Source organism: Lepidothrix coronata, unplaced genomic scaffold (genome assembly GCF_001604755.1).
Source record: "Lepidothrix coronata isolate B3197 unplaced genomic scaffold, Lepidothrix_coronata-1.0 Scaffold2, whole genome shotgun sequence".
Classification (NCBI taxonomy): Eukaryota; Metazoa; Chordata; class Aves; order Passeriformes; family Pipridae; genus Lepidothrix; species Lepidothrix coronata.
The window spans coordinates 8,520,499-8,537,693 of NW_016690182.1; the positions used below are offsets into that span (position 1 = coordinate 8,520,499).

Consider the following 17,195-nt stretch of genomic DNA (forward strand, 5'->3'; position numbering starts at 1 on the left):
ATATGGCTAATAGGGGAATAAATTACTGTCCCTCATAAGATAATAATTTACCATGAGCATTTTAAGGAAATAATGCAGTATTTCAAAGTTAGCATCTCTGTGCTGAAGGGGTCAATGCTTTTTCAAACAGTGAATGACACCACTTTTCAGTAAGTTTCTTAGGGATCTAAAACAAAGCTAGATAAACAGTTATGAACATTTTCGCCTCAGTGTGTTTTTTAAGAACATGTACCTACACTTTAGGTATTTAATTGTGACTAAATATTTAAGGACAAGAGAGCAACAAGTGGAATTTTTCCATCAGTTATGTACAGCAGAGGAATACAACTGAAAATATGTACAGATAATACAATTCAGCTGCTTTTGAATTCAGACTCAACTGAACCTAAGTGTGTGTACATACACACACACACAGAAAAACCAAAAACCCATTGAGCTTTAAATATGAAAGCATATTGTGCCTGTGAGATACCCTATTTCCCAGTTCTCACTGTGAAATAAGCCTACTGTGTTCCTGTCAGCCTTCTGTTCCATACTTTAAAGAGAGCAATGAGTGGGACTTACCTTTCTGGAAAATTCTGCTGCTTTCTTTTCACTCTCTTCTACTTTAGCTTTGTCCACACATGCATCTAGAATTTAAATAAAATACCACACAGAAGTCACATAAAACCTATCACAGCTCTGAGCTGCCTCCCAACCATAATGACCCTCTGAGCCCATGACACAAAAGCAACAGACAAATTTTCTTTTCACACTCTCATTTCATTAAAGGCTGCAGTATTTGATCTGGCCTTCTCCACAAGTGCACCTGTAGCTTACAGGAATATTTCCAGAAAACTGAAAAAGTTCACAGTCAATGCAAGTCTAGACAGAAGGACACAAAGAAACACATGCACTTGGGTAGAACAAGGGAAAATTGCTTAAAATGTACAAACCAACAAGATGTGTAAAATTCACGTCCAACCTTCCTCGATATTTAAAATCTGGGTCCATGCCACTGCAGTGCAACACTATCTGTGACACACATTCTTCTATGATCTTGTAATACTGAGGCCTAAAACAGGAAACATTGTACAAGACAATGAGAACATGAACAAGCATTTATTGAAGGGGGGGCAACTCTAACTCCTAATATATGAATTATACAATAATCAGTAAAAGTACGAGGTTAAAAGTCTTATTTGTACTCTTATCTGCAAAGATTTTGCATGTGATACCTTGGACCCGCAAAGACACTTAGATGCACATAAGAGAAGTTCACATTAAAAAGAAAAGACACAAGGTGCTGTGGAAGTATTTTCAATTATTAGTTATACAACTAAATGTCAAGTTCCTTGAAGTCATGAAGCCAACAAAGAAAGAAGAAGTGCTCAATAAGTTAAGAGATTCTTCAGATGAGGGTGTTAGACTAAGGTTAAAGTCTTTGAAATCAACATTATTATATTTAATAAGATCTTTTCAATACTAACATTGAGCAGAAAGACAAAAAACACATCAGTCTCAGAGTGAATTTTCGGGCACAATTATGAGCTACTCAGTTTACCAGGGTCTTGATTTCTATTCTTGTCCCTATTCCCTCCAAAAAATCCAACCTGAGAGCTGACACTTACCTGATAAAGTAATCATTCCTGATGAGAAGGAAGTGTTGGAGGATTGACAAGAAGTAATTTTCAGAAGAAGTATCTTTCACCAAGTTATACAGCAGATGAAATACTTCGCTCACATCGGTGCAAACATTGTTAAGAAAATAAAACAACCAAACAAAATACAGGAGAAAACCACTACACAACAAAACACCCACCCTATTCAAATACAGCTCCCTGGACATTTTCCATATTGTTCAAGTAAAACCGTTCCACACTCTGAGCTACTATCCTTATCAGTCAATATTATTTTTCCATTAAGATTATCCCCAGAAACTTTGTCCCCTGTTTAACAACTAGGACATTTTCATTATTAGTGAGAACAATTATACCATATACTAAGTGTCCTAGAATCCCACAGAAATATTTCAAAGTTTTATCTCCATCCTGAAGTGAGCCAGGCTATTGGCAAACACACCCTAGTCAATCATTTTGATTTCTTAAAGATGACCAATCCCTGTAATTACCTGTTGTGCAAAGCAACAGCATTACGTGGGATTTTATAATCCTCACATTGACTGTATCTACCACCTTCTGCTTCCTCCTAGAAACTGCAAGCAGTCATTCTGAACTTAGTTAACTTTAAAATTACTGCTCCTTCACAGCTAGAGAAGGCATATATCTGAAGTGTTTCAGAACCTACTAGAAATTTTGTTCCAGTCTAGTTCTCAAAACTCATTTTTCTTCAAAGTTATGCTCTTCCACAGGTGTAATTTTACATCTTGATGTATTATGAGACAGAGTTTAGCTTAATAAATGTTATTTATGAAAAATTAATTCAGTTCCAAATAACTTACATTTTACATGCAAATTGAAGCCCTAATTTTCTAAATATCTTCTAAGTATTTTTTTAACAAAAAAGGCAATTGGAAAGAAAATCTGCTTGACAAAGTCCCTGTGACAGATAAAGAACTGCAACAAATAAACCACATGTAGAGCACTATAACTTACATTTAATATAGTTCTTAAATGGTGCAACAAGTTCTAACACCATTTCCACAAAGGATATTCCATTTCAGCTTTGATATCACTGAGACGGTGTGACAGTTCAAAGTGGTCTTCATCTTTGTTCTCATCAAACACTCGCAGCTGAATATCAAGCTCATCATTTTCCTTATCTTTCAAGGCCTGTTTTTCAAGGCAAAGTATATCTTAATTTTTCCATTTTTAAAGCAAGAACTCCCCCCTCTTGAAGGGCTCTATCATGGCAAAATACAAGACATTAACCTTTGGAACAGGAGTGAGCTATAACTCAGTGCCTTTTATTAGAATGATACAGCTGAGAAAAACTAAAGGCAAAATATCAGCAAATAGAGCAGGTCTGGGCTGCAGAACAAACAAGAAGCCTTCTAACTGAATCAAGTTCTCCTAATGGGACAGAGTCAGCAGTTTCTGCTTGTTAATGTCAGAGTTGCTTAAAAAAAGAGTTTAAGGATATTTCAAAACATCAATTAAAGTGAACTTAAGAAGTCTAAAGTAGTGTAAAGAAGATATGTTTACAATTTCTTTTTTTTAAATTAATCTAAATCATAGCCTTAAAACATGCATAGTACATTGAGAAACACAGAGAAGCAAAAAACCAAAACAAAACAGCATTTGGAGCAGGGGAAAAATGTGTTTTTCTTTGAAGAAATACAAGCAATTGTTCTAACATACATAAGAATAAAGTTTAGCTTCCTACCAGGGAAATCACAAAGAGAAATTACTTCCCAAGCCATGCAAATGCACTCCATGCTTTAAAGGGAAATTGGTCTGGATTTGTCATAACTGGATGCAACCATGTGTATTCCCCAATAAAGCAGAAATTCATGCCAATTCTAATGTTTATAAGCAGAGAAGGTTACTCTGAATCTGGACAGATCAAGAGAGAGAAAGATGGATCCCCCTCCTGACTCTTTTTAAACAGATTAACTGTTCATGATTTTTAGAAAAGACTATCACCAAATATTGCTTTTACACTCATATATGTATGTCAGAACACTCTACAAAGTTTTCTAACATGATTTATTACAACTCAGTTTATTTTCTACCTAATCCATCTCCAGTTCTTAAAGTTTTTAAGCATTTATTGATTCTCTAACTTTCAACAGATTGAAAAAAAAACAAACAACCTAAGGACTTCGGGATTTCACATGTTCTATAGCAAATAAAGCCACATTAATGATCACATTAATGTATCTGCATGATATAAAACCTAAATACATACCCTAAGAAAAAAATAACATCAAAATTTCAAGGCTGAATGTGCTAAAAAGTGAAGGTTTTTGTTCCTGAAAAATCTTCTTGATAAAACTTCATATTTTAGAAGTCACAGCAGTATAAATTCCATTTCAGATAAATATAAACAGGTACTCTTTAATTCCTCTCATCTGATGAGTATCTTAATTGTACATATTTTTTATGTAAGTATCAGAATGATTTCTTGGTTAAGAGCTACAAATCTATCAAGTCACAAATATTCATATGTCTGTGCATATGACTGCATGAAGACATGCAGTCTCAAAGAAAAAAAAGGTGTAAATTTGATTTTTCCTTATAAACTCCCAATGCATTTTCAGCAGCAGATTAAAGAAAACCAGATTTCACAGAAAACAACAGGAACTGAATATACAAAGAAAGTTAATCCAAGATTGGTTCCACAGCCAGATTCATATTTATTGCATGTGCTTTGAGCACATTATGTTAGATTTGACTAACCTAATTTATTTTTTAATATATTGACTAGTTTCAAGCTACTATTCTGGTTCACACAGCTAAATTTGTAACTATGCAGACAAAAAGCAGATTTGGATTGATAGTCTGACCTTCCCCACCCCCAGTCCTTCACCTCATCTGCTGTCCTGAGTAAAACAGTTTGGTTATCTTGAATGTTCCCAGTGGATTGTGATCAATTCCTATATATAAATAACTTACAGGTAATATTTTTTTCAGGCCACAACGTAAAAACTCATTTCTCAAGTGTATCCTGAAATCCAGATCGTCTGGAGATGTAACAAGGGCATTGATGAGCTGCATACAAGCTATCTATTATGAGAAATAAAGGCAGAAAGCTTTAGTAAGTATGGAACGAAAATCAATACTGTATTTCACTATTTAAGTTTAATTATAAAAGCAAATACCAAGAGATGGATATTATTTATCACGTGGTACACATGCAACACTTGGGTTCATTTTAGCAACATCAAATTTTGCTCTCTTTCCATATTGTGATGCTTCTGCTATGTCAAAATCGGATCACATGAAGGATCATCACAGAATTATATCAGAGAATAGCTTGTGTTGGAAGGGACCTTAAAGATCATCTCTTTCCAACCCCCTGTCATGGGCAGGGACACCTTCCATTAGACCAGGTTGCTCCAAGCCCCATCCAGCCTGGCCTTGAGCATCTCCAGGGATGGGGCAGCCACACTTTCCCCGTGGAACCTCTGCCAGTGCCTCACCACCCTCAGAGGGAAGACTTTCTTCCTAATATCTAATGTAAATCGTACTAGTTATTCCCAAACTACAGTGGCACATCTCCTCAGTATTCCCCAGTTTGAAAACAAACTGTTTCTACAGGAGTTAAAAACTTGTAAAGAAAACAAGAGAACCACCCAAAAAACACCCATACCCAAAATAAGTCACATCACCAGGTGTGTGTGGTCTGTTCTTGCACCAGACTCTTGCAAAATGCCTGAAGTCTCAGGATAGTGGCTAAAGCTTTAATTGAACAGCTGTGCACTTAAATTGATTTACTTGAACACAGGTAGACAATAGCATAATGCTAAAAGTGCTGATCCACATGAAAAGAGTAAAATGGGACTCCAGGGGAATACCAAGTTTGGTAAAAGATGTTAACTGCAAATAGAAGTAGCATTACAGTAGGACAAAAAAAAAAATAATCAATAACTGCAGTGGAAAAAAAGTCAGATAAAAAGCACCCTTCCTGTTATAATTACATTCACTATTTAGTTTTAATGGAACACCTTATGGAGTCTCAAATTTCCATTAAAACATCCTTTCAAAGGCAATCCCTTTATATAGCTGCATCTTCAGATAATGCAGTATCATCATGCTTGCTTGAATGATTCTTGTTATTTTACTACTATGACATGACTTAACAAGCCAAAGTACATGTCCAATCTGAAATTAATAGAGAGAAGAGGTGCCATCTGCTTTGATTGCTTCTGCCAGGAGAGACTCTGGCTTAATGGCTTGTGCTAATACATTACAAGTAAAGAACGATTTTGTCAGAAACAAGTTAATGAGTCTTGCAATTGTACCTTTACTGAGGTATCCGTGAGGTTTTGGGAGGGGGAAGTTGGCAGGAAGGGTGTCTAGTTGTTTTGTTCAGTTTAAATCAACAAGGTCATAAAGTAGGAAACAACTTCAGAATGAATTCTTTGGTGATAGGCTATTAAGATTATAATGTCCTTTACAGAAACTTATTGAACATCATTAACTCATCAGCTCTGAAAAAAGAACTACTGATGGTAAACATAGCATTAAGACAACCAAAGCTGACACATATTTGATCCAATACTGCAAAAAGGCATCCCTTCCAGGCAGGGTACCTGCCCTGCCTGCATTGTACTTTTCCCTGTCTTTCAGCCATGGTAGCTGAAATACAGATTTTAGCAACGCAAAATGTGTATAAATCCTGTATTTTGAGAAGGACATAAGCCAAAGCCATCCTTTAATAAGATATTCAGCCATGTGGTCTCTATGCTTGCATTTTAAGAGCAACCAAAACTTGGGCTATTCAGGTGCTCACAGAGAATAAAAACTTCTATCCACTGACACATAAGCAGCAACATATGTGATGTAGGACATGAGTTAGCAAAGACCACTGGTATAGAATGTTTATTTCATTATTTTATAAAAATAATTTAAAAAACTCGCTAGATTACCCTTAGAGATGCACTAATGGCTGATGGAAGGCACATGTTGAACACACACTAAGGAATGCAGAGTTCTTGTGGACAAAAGCACCACTGACACCCTGCTGCACAGTACTCATCTCAAAAGGTACCCTGCCAAAAACGGGCACACCCAATTCCACATCTGTCATAATTAGCATATAGCTGAATATGTAAAAGGCACACATATACTGCTGCCAAAAGTCCCAGCACTACTAACAGATTTATTACCTGAACATTACATCTGGCATCCAAGAAAAGGAATATCATTAATTACTGTCTTTTTCTAAGATCAAGACTTTAGGGACAAGGGACAAGGAAGTGAGTTCCTTGGTTTCACACCATTAGCAATTAGAAAATCTAATAACAGCAGGCATTTGCATGTATTTCTCCTCTTTTATTGCACACTGGAGTAATAGGACTAATAGATTTTGCTTGTAACTAATTTAAAAATCATAAAGTAATACACAGAGTTCTAGTATTTTAGATGATTTTTGAAGTGTTGATAAGCACTCAGAAAAGTAAACTCACCTGCAGCTGTATGAATTCATGGTTCTCCAGTCCTTCAACAATCTGAGAAAAACGTTCTTCCCTATTGCTCCTTTCAGCAGCAGTTGTTATAGCAGTTAAAAGCTTGTCCAGACTAAAAGAAAGATAAACTGTCAAAAAGCACAGCACATCCAGCTTTCTCATTCTGAACATACTCAGCCCACTATTTCTACAACTCAAGTGCACTGACAAAGTTTGAATACATTTATCTACATAAAGTTGAAAACAAACCAAGAACCAAGTGTTAAAAATATCTACAAAATAAATGTTGAATTAAGAAAAAAAGGCGAATAAATCTCTAAATTATTGTGACATTCAGCTAAGAAACAACCAATGAGGGGGGGAAAATTACTACCTTTGCAAGACCATGCACTAGGTACCAGCTGACATGTTTAACATCCCAAAATTCCAATAAATTTTCTTCTCAGAAATCAAAATGTTTTAATCTATTTATTGAATAGAAGACATGGAGTTTGTCCATTTTAACCTTCAGTAAATAAATACACTGATGAATTTAAAAGAAATGTTTGTCAACTGATTATATTTGTTTTAAAAATCTCTTGGGCAAGTGCTAAATGACTCCATAACTTGAACTGTTTCAAACTCCAGCTATAAATGTAAACTTCCTGTCCCTGTGATAAAGAGGTGATATTTTAATAAAAAAAAAAAAAAAATATATTTATTTCCATATTATTCTTCTAAACTAATTAAAAACCTTAAGGTGTGGTGCCATTTTTCAACACAGGCAGTTCCTCTCCCCTCCTCAGGGGAGATGTCCCAGTCTCAATTACAATCCTCCCTACACTAATAAGCTCAGCAGTGCCCCATGCACATTGTTCAAAAGTGTCTTTAAGTCTGGCAGCTTTTCTTGTGATGATTAAAGTTCACAATTGCTGATTATTCTCAGAGAAATATGAAATAACTTATATTTATGAATAGTTATGGCTTATTAAGTCTTCTCTTTAGTAAGCAACCTTTGTCCTTTCAGACCTTCCGCTTCAGCCACGGTTTGTGGATCTCTGCTCATTTGCTTTTGTTTGATTTAATCTTGGATTAAAAGCACCAGAACAGGTGCAAATCTCTTTTCATTAGAACTACATTAATAACGACTTAATAGGTTACATTTGTTTCACTGACAAATTTTCTCACCTGTGTCCAAACTGACAACTCATGAGCATTTAAAAAAAAAAAAATTGCTTCAATATCTTACTCACATGCTTTCCTCTCCAACAATGCAGATGGCAGAAAGTATTTTCACCGTTTCAGTCATCATGTGTGGTTGCTTTGGATCAATAGCTCTTGATAGCAGTAAGAGACCTCTTTGATCTCCTATAATCCTTTGCAAACCGTACTTAAGGAAACAGAAAGCTTACAGTGAAAAGACTGTATTTGCCTTGGATACTCATCACAATCTTTGGGCTTCAGATCCTTAGGAGTTCTCTCAAACCCTCCCTCCCCTATGAAGTTTGGCAACATACTACTAAAACCTCCTAGTTATCACTGCTTGGGGAAAAAAGTCAGTCTCCCCAGTCTTAAATTTGAGGCTTTCTCCTGAGAGAGAGAGAGTGTGTCAGCTCCTCAGGAAGACACTTATCTTATAAAATCAGATATCCACCAAAAGAAAAATTAGGGGGTTTTTCTATCTATATCTGAAACACCTCAACAGTATGAAAATTTTATTCATTTTTCCCACTTCATTAGACAGACTATCCTGTAACATTTTTCTAAACTGAGTAAATGTAGTTAAAAGTAATTTTTATGAAGTTTTATTTGCTGGGGAAAATAAATACAAGACTATTTTGCTATGCATAAATCAGAATTACAAGTCTAACATACCAACTTCTAGAAACAGTTTTCATAGTTTGTGAACATGAGTAACCCATGTTAGAAACAATTTAGATACAATTTAACCTAATCCTTTACACACTGCCTACCAACTTAAAACTGCATCTAAAAAGATATTAAATCATACTCAATTTAAAAATCAGGCAAAAAGTACACTATACTATCAAAGACAATCCTATACTCAAGTCTGAATTTAGAAATATATATTTTTCTTTCAATTTCGTAGCAATGAATTTCCAAATTCAATTACCTTAAATTTATATTATCATCCTCTCTCAAATATTTTACTTCCAAAAATCAATAGTATTTAACAAAACTAAGAAAAATGCAGAATTAGTAAAGTTCACAGAAAAGATTCTCAACAGAAGTTGCACTAAGTTTTTAGACCTGCATTTCCAAAGAGTTAACTAACACTGGATATACAAACTTTCCTTCCTTCTCCAAGATTCAACATGCTACATAGATCTTGAACTCAGCAAAAGTCAGTCACTTGAATTTAAAATAATCCTTACTTTATTGTTCATAAATGCTCTGAGGCACTGGATAAGTTTATGTTGATTCTTCTTATCAATACTTTCTTGCCTTGAAAGGAATGAGGAAAATAACATAAGTAAAATCTTCACAACCTCCCCACACCTCCCTTCAAATAGTCCAAGTCCTTACTGTTTCTTGTCCAGAAGCTTTTCCAATGCATCCAACAGAAGCCCAAGACCTTCATGTCCAAAATTGTTAACCCAGCTGGAAAAAAAAAAAAGGAAAAGAAATGCTCTTAAATATTTCTTAATCTAATGTAAACCTTGCAAAGGTGTGTCTCCATTACTGCCTGTACATCCCTTCATAGGCTCCGCTTTCAGTCTCACTTTCCCCAGAAGACCCGATCAACCACCAAGACAAACACTCAGTTCCAACAACTACAAGTTGTTGAGAAGCACTGTGAGAGGTGAGGAGATATTGCAGACAGTTGCAAACATTTCACTCATCCTTTTCCAGTGTGCTAAGAACACTGCTCTCATGTCAACAAGTATTTGCATAATTGCTCTGGTTCCAAAAAAAAAAAACAAACAAACCCCACAACTCTTTCTTGCTTAGCAAAAACAGCATGATGAAAACTAGTGCAGGAATTGCTACTCACCTGACTGGATTGCTGGTTAGAGACACTCTCAAAGACTCCAGGCAATTAAGAAGTTTTTCATCTGAAATTCCAGATCGCAGTTCATGGATATATTCTTGTGAGGACAGTGTGCATTCGTGCTTGCTGTTTTTCAGTCCACCCTATCACAGGAGGTAGAATGCTGCTTAGTGTTCTATCCACCATAGTAGTGTTTAGATGATAAAACACAAGACTAATATTTCCACATGAATTTTTAAATCACACTACAAGTATTTAAGACACCTGACTTGACTTGGATTTGTCATCAATGTTTAATACTTTCGGATTTGCATCACAAGGGTAAATATTTTTTCTGGAATCTTTTTCACTTCTTTGAGTAAAAGTGCATGCACTACAGATTGAATATAAAAATTTAATTCCATCATTCAATTGCATTAACATGTTAAATGAGTGTGCAGCAGTCAAACATTTCACAAAACTGTATTAGAAACAATCATAAACAAAGACACACAAAGAAGCCCACAGTTCATGCAACTGCATGACTCAATTTCTTGGTGTACCATAATTCCATGTTTGGCCCCTAATAGAGATCTCCAGAGGATCTTGTTTGCTACAAAAAAGTCATATGGGAGATTTGACAAAGAGCTCATCTCCCTGCTGAACTGCCACTACAGAAGAATAACTACTTACAAAGTATTTCAGTATTAAAATAACTGATTATCAGTTTTTAGAGCTGTCACATTCAAAACCATGACCAATACACAAAATATTTCACCAAAGGGTGCAACTAATCTTTTGTACAGCTCTGACAAGTTGCAGTGGGCTTATCTCAGAAGAGTGGTTGTGATTCATACGCAGTTCCTAAAGCTCCTTAGCTCAGAAGGGTCTGTTGAAGAGAACCTGATAAGGATGTCATGGGTGTAAAGGCAACATGAGACAGGCCTGACTTAGAAGAGGATTTATATGTATGTGGTTTCAGTTGTATCAGGAACTCCCACTACTAATATTCTAATTGTCTCTCTTTCACAAAGCTCCACTTCTTATGAAGTTTCTGGTTCGCTCTAATAAAATTCTTATCATCCATTTTCCAAAAGTGACACTAAGTATGGCTGATGACAAAAAGACTTGTCTAAATTTAAGTTAATGACTTTGACCTACATATTCCTGTTATATGCATTGAATCTAAGTTCACAACATACTTTCAAATTCAGAATAAAATCATGACAGACTGTGAATGTATTGAGACAGAAGCACCCTCTGGACAGTGTCAGCTCTGACGATATTCCTTGCTGACATGCACAGCACCTTTAGCTGGACGTGTCAGTTATACATCAAAGGACCAAGACAGACAAAGATGAGTAAGTAGGACATAAAGGAGGTAAAATCAGTCACCATCAGCCTCCTAAACCAAGACATGGTCTTCTACCAAAAGACAAAGAAATAAACAGGTGGGGATTATCTTTACAAGAGGAGGGACTGACTGTAAATCAGGTAAATATATCAAAAATCATCATAGTTCAGAAAAACCATCATTCTGAGAGACCAGAATGTAAAGAACTAGAAAAGACCAGAATGTAAAGAACAGGAAGAGCTTTATGCTGCTCATTGAATGGATGGAAGCCAGAAGAGAGATTTTATGTGTAACTAACGTGCAGCATCTACACAATGTGGATCTATACTGGACAGAATTTTTGTCATTTTGGCCATTTTCCAAACTATAAAAGAACTAGTGCTGTAAGCCACAAAATGTATAGAGAGAAGAGATAATGGCAACTTCAATCAAGCTAGACCCTAAAAAGCACTCTAGAATGCAAGAATCCAAGACATAATTGATTTTTCAAAGAGATTATTTTCTGCCCTTCCACTGCAGTGCTTGGGATCCCATGGAAAACTCAAATAAGTTAAAGCTCCAAAGTTCCCATGAACAGGCAAACCTCTTCTCTGCAACTGTCACTACAACCCAATAGCATCAACCTCCCAAAATTCTTTTCCACAACCACAGTAAATCTGTAAGTCTTCAGGAAAATAGCTACATATGCTGGCAGATCAAAGAACTCCTGAAGGATGACTCCTGTGAAAACATACCCTGTGAAGGAGCACACCAAGTGCAAGCATTCTTGAAGCAATAATATGTAGAAGCCATACCCAGCACTTCTTATTTTACTGTTTAATAAGTTATTTGTACAAAACACTTTAATGCACTTTTAATGCAGAACTATTCTCGATCTCCATCAGGCCCTGAATTAAAAGGCATGGGGACATAAACAGATATTAGAGTTTCTCCCCTACCCATTCTGCAAATATCAGCTTCCCTTATAAAATAATCTCTTCATAAAACAGCTGTTCAGGCTAATTCATATCATAAGGAAACTACATGGCAGCAGGGATTATTTGAAACTGGTTTTAACACAGTGAACTGGAAAATTAATAATTTGTCCCCTCAAAAATCAAATACCTTTAAATACACAAGCACAAGGAAGGTATTTTCCTCTATTGGGGAAGAACCAGTACTCTGTACAAAACTGAAAAGTACTGGTGAACCCAAACAAAAAGTCTGCTTAAAGACCACTCTGAATAAAACAAAGCCAACAGGAAGTTCTTTGTTCTATACACTATGTTTTATATATAACTAAATCTGAGGTGATGATTAGACAGTTTTAATTCATAAGCTATTCTCTATTATTTTTACTACAGAAAATAATTACTGAATGTGACCTCAGTAGAAAGCCTTGCAGTACCTGAAAAAGCCTGTTTTGGCTGAAATAAAAAATAATGTCCATCTGTAACTAAAAAGATCTTTGCTTTCAGCCCCTATTTTAAATGTATTTGTAATTATTTCCCCAAAATTCCTGTTTTCCAGGAAACAAATTAATTCCCAAATATTTGTTTATATTATTTTCATTCAATCATGACAACATAAAAGAGAATACGAGAAAAGATATGCTGTCGGTGATTTCATCTTATGTTTATTAACTGACCTTTTGAATCCTCTAAATTCATCTTTTTCTCACACTGATATGCAGTAGTTGGCATTTCCAAGACCAACTATGAATAATAACAATTAGGACATAGAAAAACTCCACATCTAAACAGAAGGAAGTAAGCCAAATACCACCAATTTAAAGCTTCAAGTGCCTGCCTTCAATAAAAAGCAAGACAAGCCTGAATTATAATTGTTGCTCACAATGAAGGAATGAGTTCAGTGAGTTTGAAGTATTTCGAAATAAACTCCTGAAAATTTAAAAGCAAATCCCTCAAAAGCGCAAGCAATGATCTTATGCTGGTAAGATAAACATGACTGAGGTGGTTGCTAATTAAACCAAGGATTCAGTTATGCCCATTGAACTTTTAAATCCCAGAAAAAAGTCCAAAGTATTCCAGCCTAATCTTCCAAAATGGAAGTTGATTCATAAGGAAAAACAAAACCATCATGTTCGTACTCACCGGAACTTTACTTCCGACTATCTGCATGCAGTGGTCAGCCAAGAGAGGTTATTGTGTGAAAAAGATAATAATAATACATAAATAAACACAGCAAAGTACTTAGTAGGATGCAGTATCACACACATTTTTCAGTGCTTAATCATTAGTAGTAATTACATTCTTTGATTACTTTATCAAACTGTCTAAGAGTTAGAGCTTCTCAATAGGACAACAGTAGTTCTACTGCAGGAGAAACAATTTCAAATTCTTACGTTCCACTGCTGAATCATCAGTATTTGACACATTTACCAACAGATAACTAAATACCTGACTTGACAGCTACACCTTGAAAGATTAAGTATGCCATTTGGTTAAAATTATCAGTCAGAAATTTTATATATGACACTGAGAAAACTACAGAACACACTAATGGCATACTCACTTCCTTGGATGTATAACAGCTTCATATATTATGGAGCTTCTGATCTATTTAGATGATGTCACCACTGAATTTAGTTGTTTTCATCATCAAAAACATAGCCTACAGTTATAACTCTAACTTGCATTTCAGAAAAACCTTGTATGGCATTTTTATTTAACTGCTCGGTATGGATGCTTTTAATTACATGGATAATTAAACAGTGATTTCCAGAATGCCATCTTCTCTTTTTGCCATTGAACAGCATCTCTGCCTATTCCTGAACAAAAGGTTGACTTTCCACAGAGGAAACTCCACAGGAAGGCAGCACATCTGTGCCCTGTTCTCTCACTTTGCACAAATGGCCATGTTCCTGGGAGCACCAGGACTATGGACTTCTGCTCAAACATCGTTGGCCTTTCCTCGTCAGCTGTTTGCTGCAATCTGATGGCAGCAGCCCCTTTACTGAATAACCACTTCTGTCTGATTAACAGCCTGATTTTGTCCTGAGATCTGAATTTGACTGTATCTGTTCAGCCTCTACCTGCTTCATTTTCTACTCTTATCTCTTCTATTATTACTTTAGGAAGTCTTTCAGAAGCAGAAGTCCCTGCAAGGCTTTCACAATCACCTCTTCTCTCCTCTTCCTGATGAAGCTTCCTCTAGAAGCACAAGATGAACTGTCATCACCAGACAATCTCTTTTCCTAATTTACTACCTTCTTCTCTCACCAATGTTCAACTATTCAACATGGAATGAAATGTCACCAAGTTCAGCTCTGAAACAGAATTTCATTCCTTCACCAGTGTAATTTCCCTGGTCAACAATCTTTCTCTTCGAGCAAGAGAAGGAATCAGAAAATCACTTCAAATGAAAGCATCCAGCTCATCAGCTTCTACATGTCCTCCACCCCCAAGAAAAAGGAAAGCTTTCTTCATCCATGAAACCCAAGTTTCCTTTCTCACTCAGAACTCCGAAGACAGAAGTGCTTCAGAAAAGCATGGTCAACATGCTGCAGATGGCACACAGGCAGCGGAAACAAGCACCAAATTCAAAAACAATTTGGTCAAGACAACAACAGAAATGAAAGTGATACTTTCACATGAGTTGAGAGAACTCAAAAGCCTAATTAAAACAAACATGAAATGAACCATCAGAAAAGCTATATCAACTGTTAAGTGTGTTTCGTGAGCTCTAAGCAGAAGAAAAAGTCAAAGTATTTTCAATGTAAAAAAGGAACATCTGTGATCAAAGAAAAAGGTAGAAATTTTAAGACATTTTAAGATCACTTTGAATGCAACCAGCATTTTCATGGATGACAATCCTGAAGAAAAGAAAGTTTGACAGTTCATGACGCAATAAAGATTAATTAGGGCTTGAATTCATTTGAGCAGAATTGTAGTTTCACTAAACAGAAGATGAATTTGAAAGTGAAAATGAGCTTTGCTCCATTGTAAGAGCCCAATCATAATTTTAAAATTAAGGCCTATATTTCTAATTTTTTTTAATCAATTAAGATGCTAGTTATTTGAAAATTAAACTGGGGTAACATGCTACAGAAAGGTAGTTTATATTTCTGCACAATTCCATTCAAATGCTGTGATTCAATTGCAAGAAGGACATACCAAAGCACACAAACTTCAATACGAGACATTTTTCCACTAGGAAAAACATTTTCCATATGTGTAAAACATCCATACTGGTGCTGACTTAAGCTCTGAGTGCACATTCACATACAAGGACCTTTTAGGATGATTTTTTTTCAATTGTTAGTACATTTTGACAAACATATTCCCAGTTCTGTTAAGTTTCCCATGCTGCAGCACATATGGTGGCAGGAATGCAATCTGTTAAAGTTCCAGTAGTTAGCCATGCAATGGGAGCCATGCTTTCCTTGTTCAGCCACAAAATTATGGTACATTTCAGCATCAGTATACAAGAGAGAGATCACCACTGTTCAACTACTTCTTGGAAAGAATTGGAAGTACTTTCACTTCTGTTTTGTGCTTTCCCTTTCTACTGCTTCGATAAAATATTCTTACTTACCAAGAAGAATTTAGCATTGATCACTAAGTGAAGTCAAAAACCTTACAAAGCATAATTAATAGTTCCCAAAGATAGTCTAGGCAAAGTACATTAAGAGGCAAGTTCATACTATTTACTGCATAAGCTTGAATAATTCTCCAATAACTTGTATGTTTAGTCAGACTATGCTTTAAGCACTGGATTCCTTCCAGCACAGACTTAAGGACTGTGGATTTTGTTTAAAATGAACTCAAGCAGGAACATCACTCCTCTCAGAAACTAAATCACCATTTTCATTACCATTTCATCACCATTATAATGCAAGATTTGCCTCACCAAAGTTTATGTTTCATGAAAGGCATTTGCATAATAATTGCATGTCATCGTAGTCTCAATTTTTTGAAATTTAACTCTGCAGAGCTGATTTTCAAGGTTAAAAAGAGGCAAGTCAGCTGTACTGCTTGCAGTCCATGCTTGTAGATTCATTAGACAGACACCAACATAATCTTATTTGCCAGTTTATTTCCCCACAAAACAGATTGTTTAATGCTGTCTATATTTAGCACTCAGACTCAGCTCCACAGAAGTGCTGCCACTACATGTTTGAACCATTACTCCACAAGTGGTCTTCATTTCCAGTAAGCTTTTATTGCACACAGCAACTTAAGTATGACGAAAACATGACATTCATTAGATTCATTGTCATTTCCAAAGAAAATCATATGCATTACCTAATTTTATTGAAGAACTACACTGATAGCAAATTTTGTCACTTGAAAGCACAATAGTGCCCCTTGGAAACACAGCTTCCCCTCTTCCCAACACTTCAATTCACCCAGTCCCTTAGAATACAGGAACTTAGAATACCAGTAGGAACTTCCTTAAAATTCTTTATACAACAAAAAGGGGCACAAATGAGGACAAAATCTGTTTCTAAGAAATCACAACAGCCAACATTCACAAGTTTTTGTGGCATATTCTCCTTTTACGTAAGAACTATATATGCCATGGTCAATTTTTAACACACAAAAAGCACTACTGTTGTATTTTATAACCAATTGGGACTAATATTCCAACTGCAGAAAATAAATAGTAGCTCTTCACTATTTAAAATAGTATTTCTGCAGCCCAAAAAATGTTGGGGCATCCAGTCATTTCCTTAAAATTTTGGCACCTTGAAAAAGATAGATTTCAAAAATTCCACGCGAAGGATCAACCAACAAAGGGTTAATCATTCAATTAAAGAACAGAAAATAACCAACACAAATGGAAGATCCAAATAT

At 35.7% G+C, this 17,195-nt stretch overlaps 1 protein-coding gene across 5 annotated transcripts in view; it reads right to left on the minus strand.

Annotated features, from left to right (window-relative positions):
* Positions 1-17,195, minus strand: part of DIAPH2 (diaphanous related formin 2) — a 198,962-nt gene that overhangs the window by 159,258 nt on the left and 22,509 nt on the right. For 4 of the 5 annotated variants that reach the window (XM_017816014.1, XM_017815993.1, XM_017816033.1 and 1 more), the window contains 11 exons: positions 13,491-13,511; positions 10,068-10,207; positions 9,599-9,673; positions 9,448-9,517; positions 8,305-8,441; positions 7,073-7,184; positions 4,557-4,667; positions 2,653-2,771; positions 1,611-1,727; positions 936-1,054; positions 565-629 (listed from right to left, as the gene is read on the minus strand). In XM_017816014.1, the coding sequence (XP_017671503.1) occupies positions 565-629; positions 936-1,054; positions 1,611-1,727; positions 2,653-2,771; positions 4,557-4,667; positions 7,073-7,184; positions 8,305-8,441; positions 9,448-9,517; positions 9,599-9,673; positions 10,068-10,207; positions 13,491-13,511 (1,086 nt within the window). The remainder of the gene's footprint in view (positions 1-564; positions 630-935; positions 1,055-1,610; positions 1,728-2,652; positions 2,772-4,556; positions 4,668-7,072; positions 7,185-8,304; positions 8,442-9,447; positions 9,518-9,598; positions 9,674-10,067; positions 10,208-13,490; positions 13,512-17,195) is intronic. The other variant, XM_017816003.1, reaches the window with a different exon arrangement.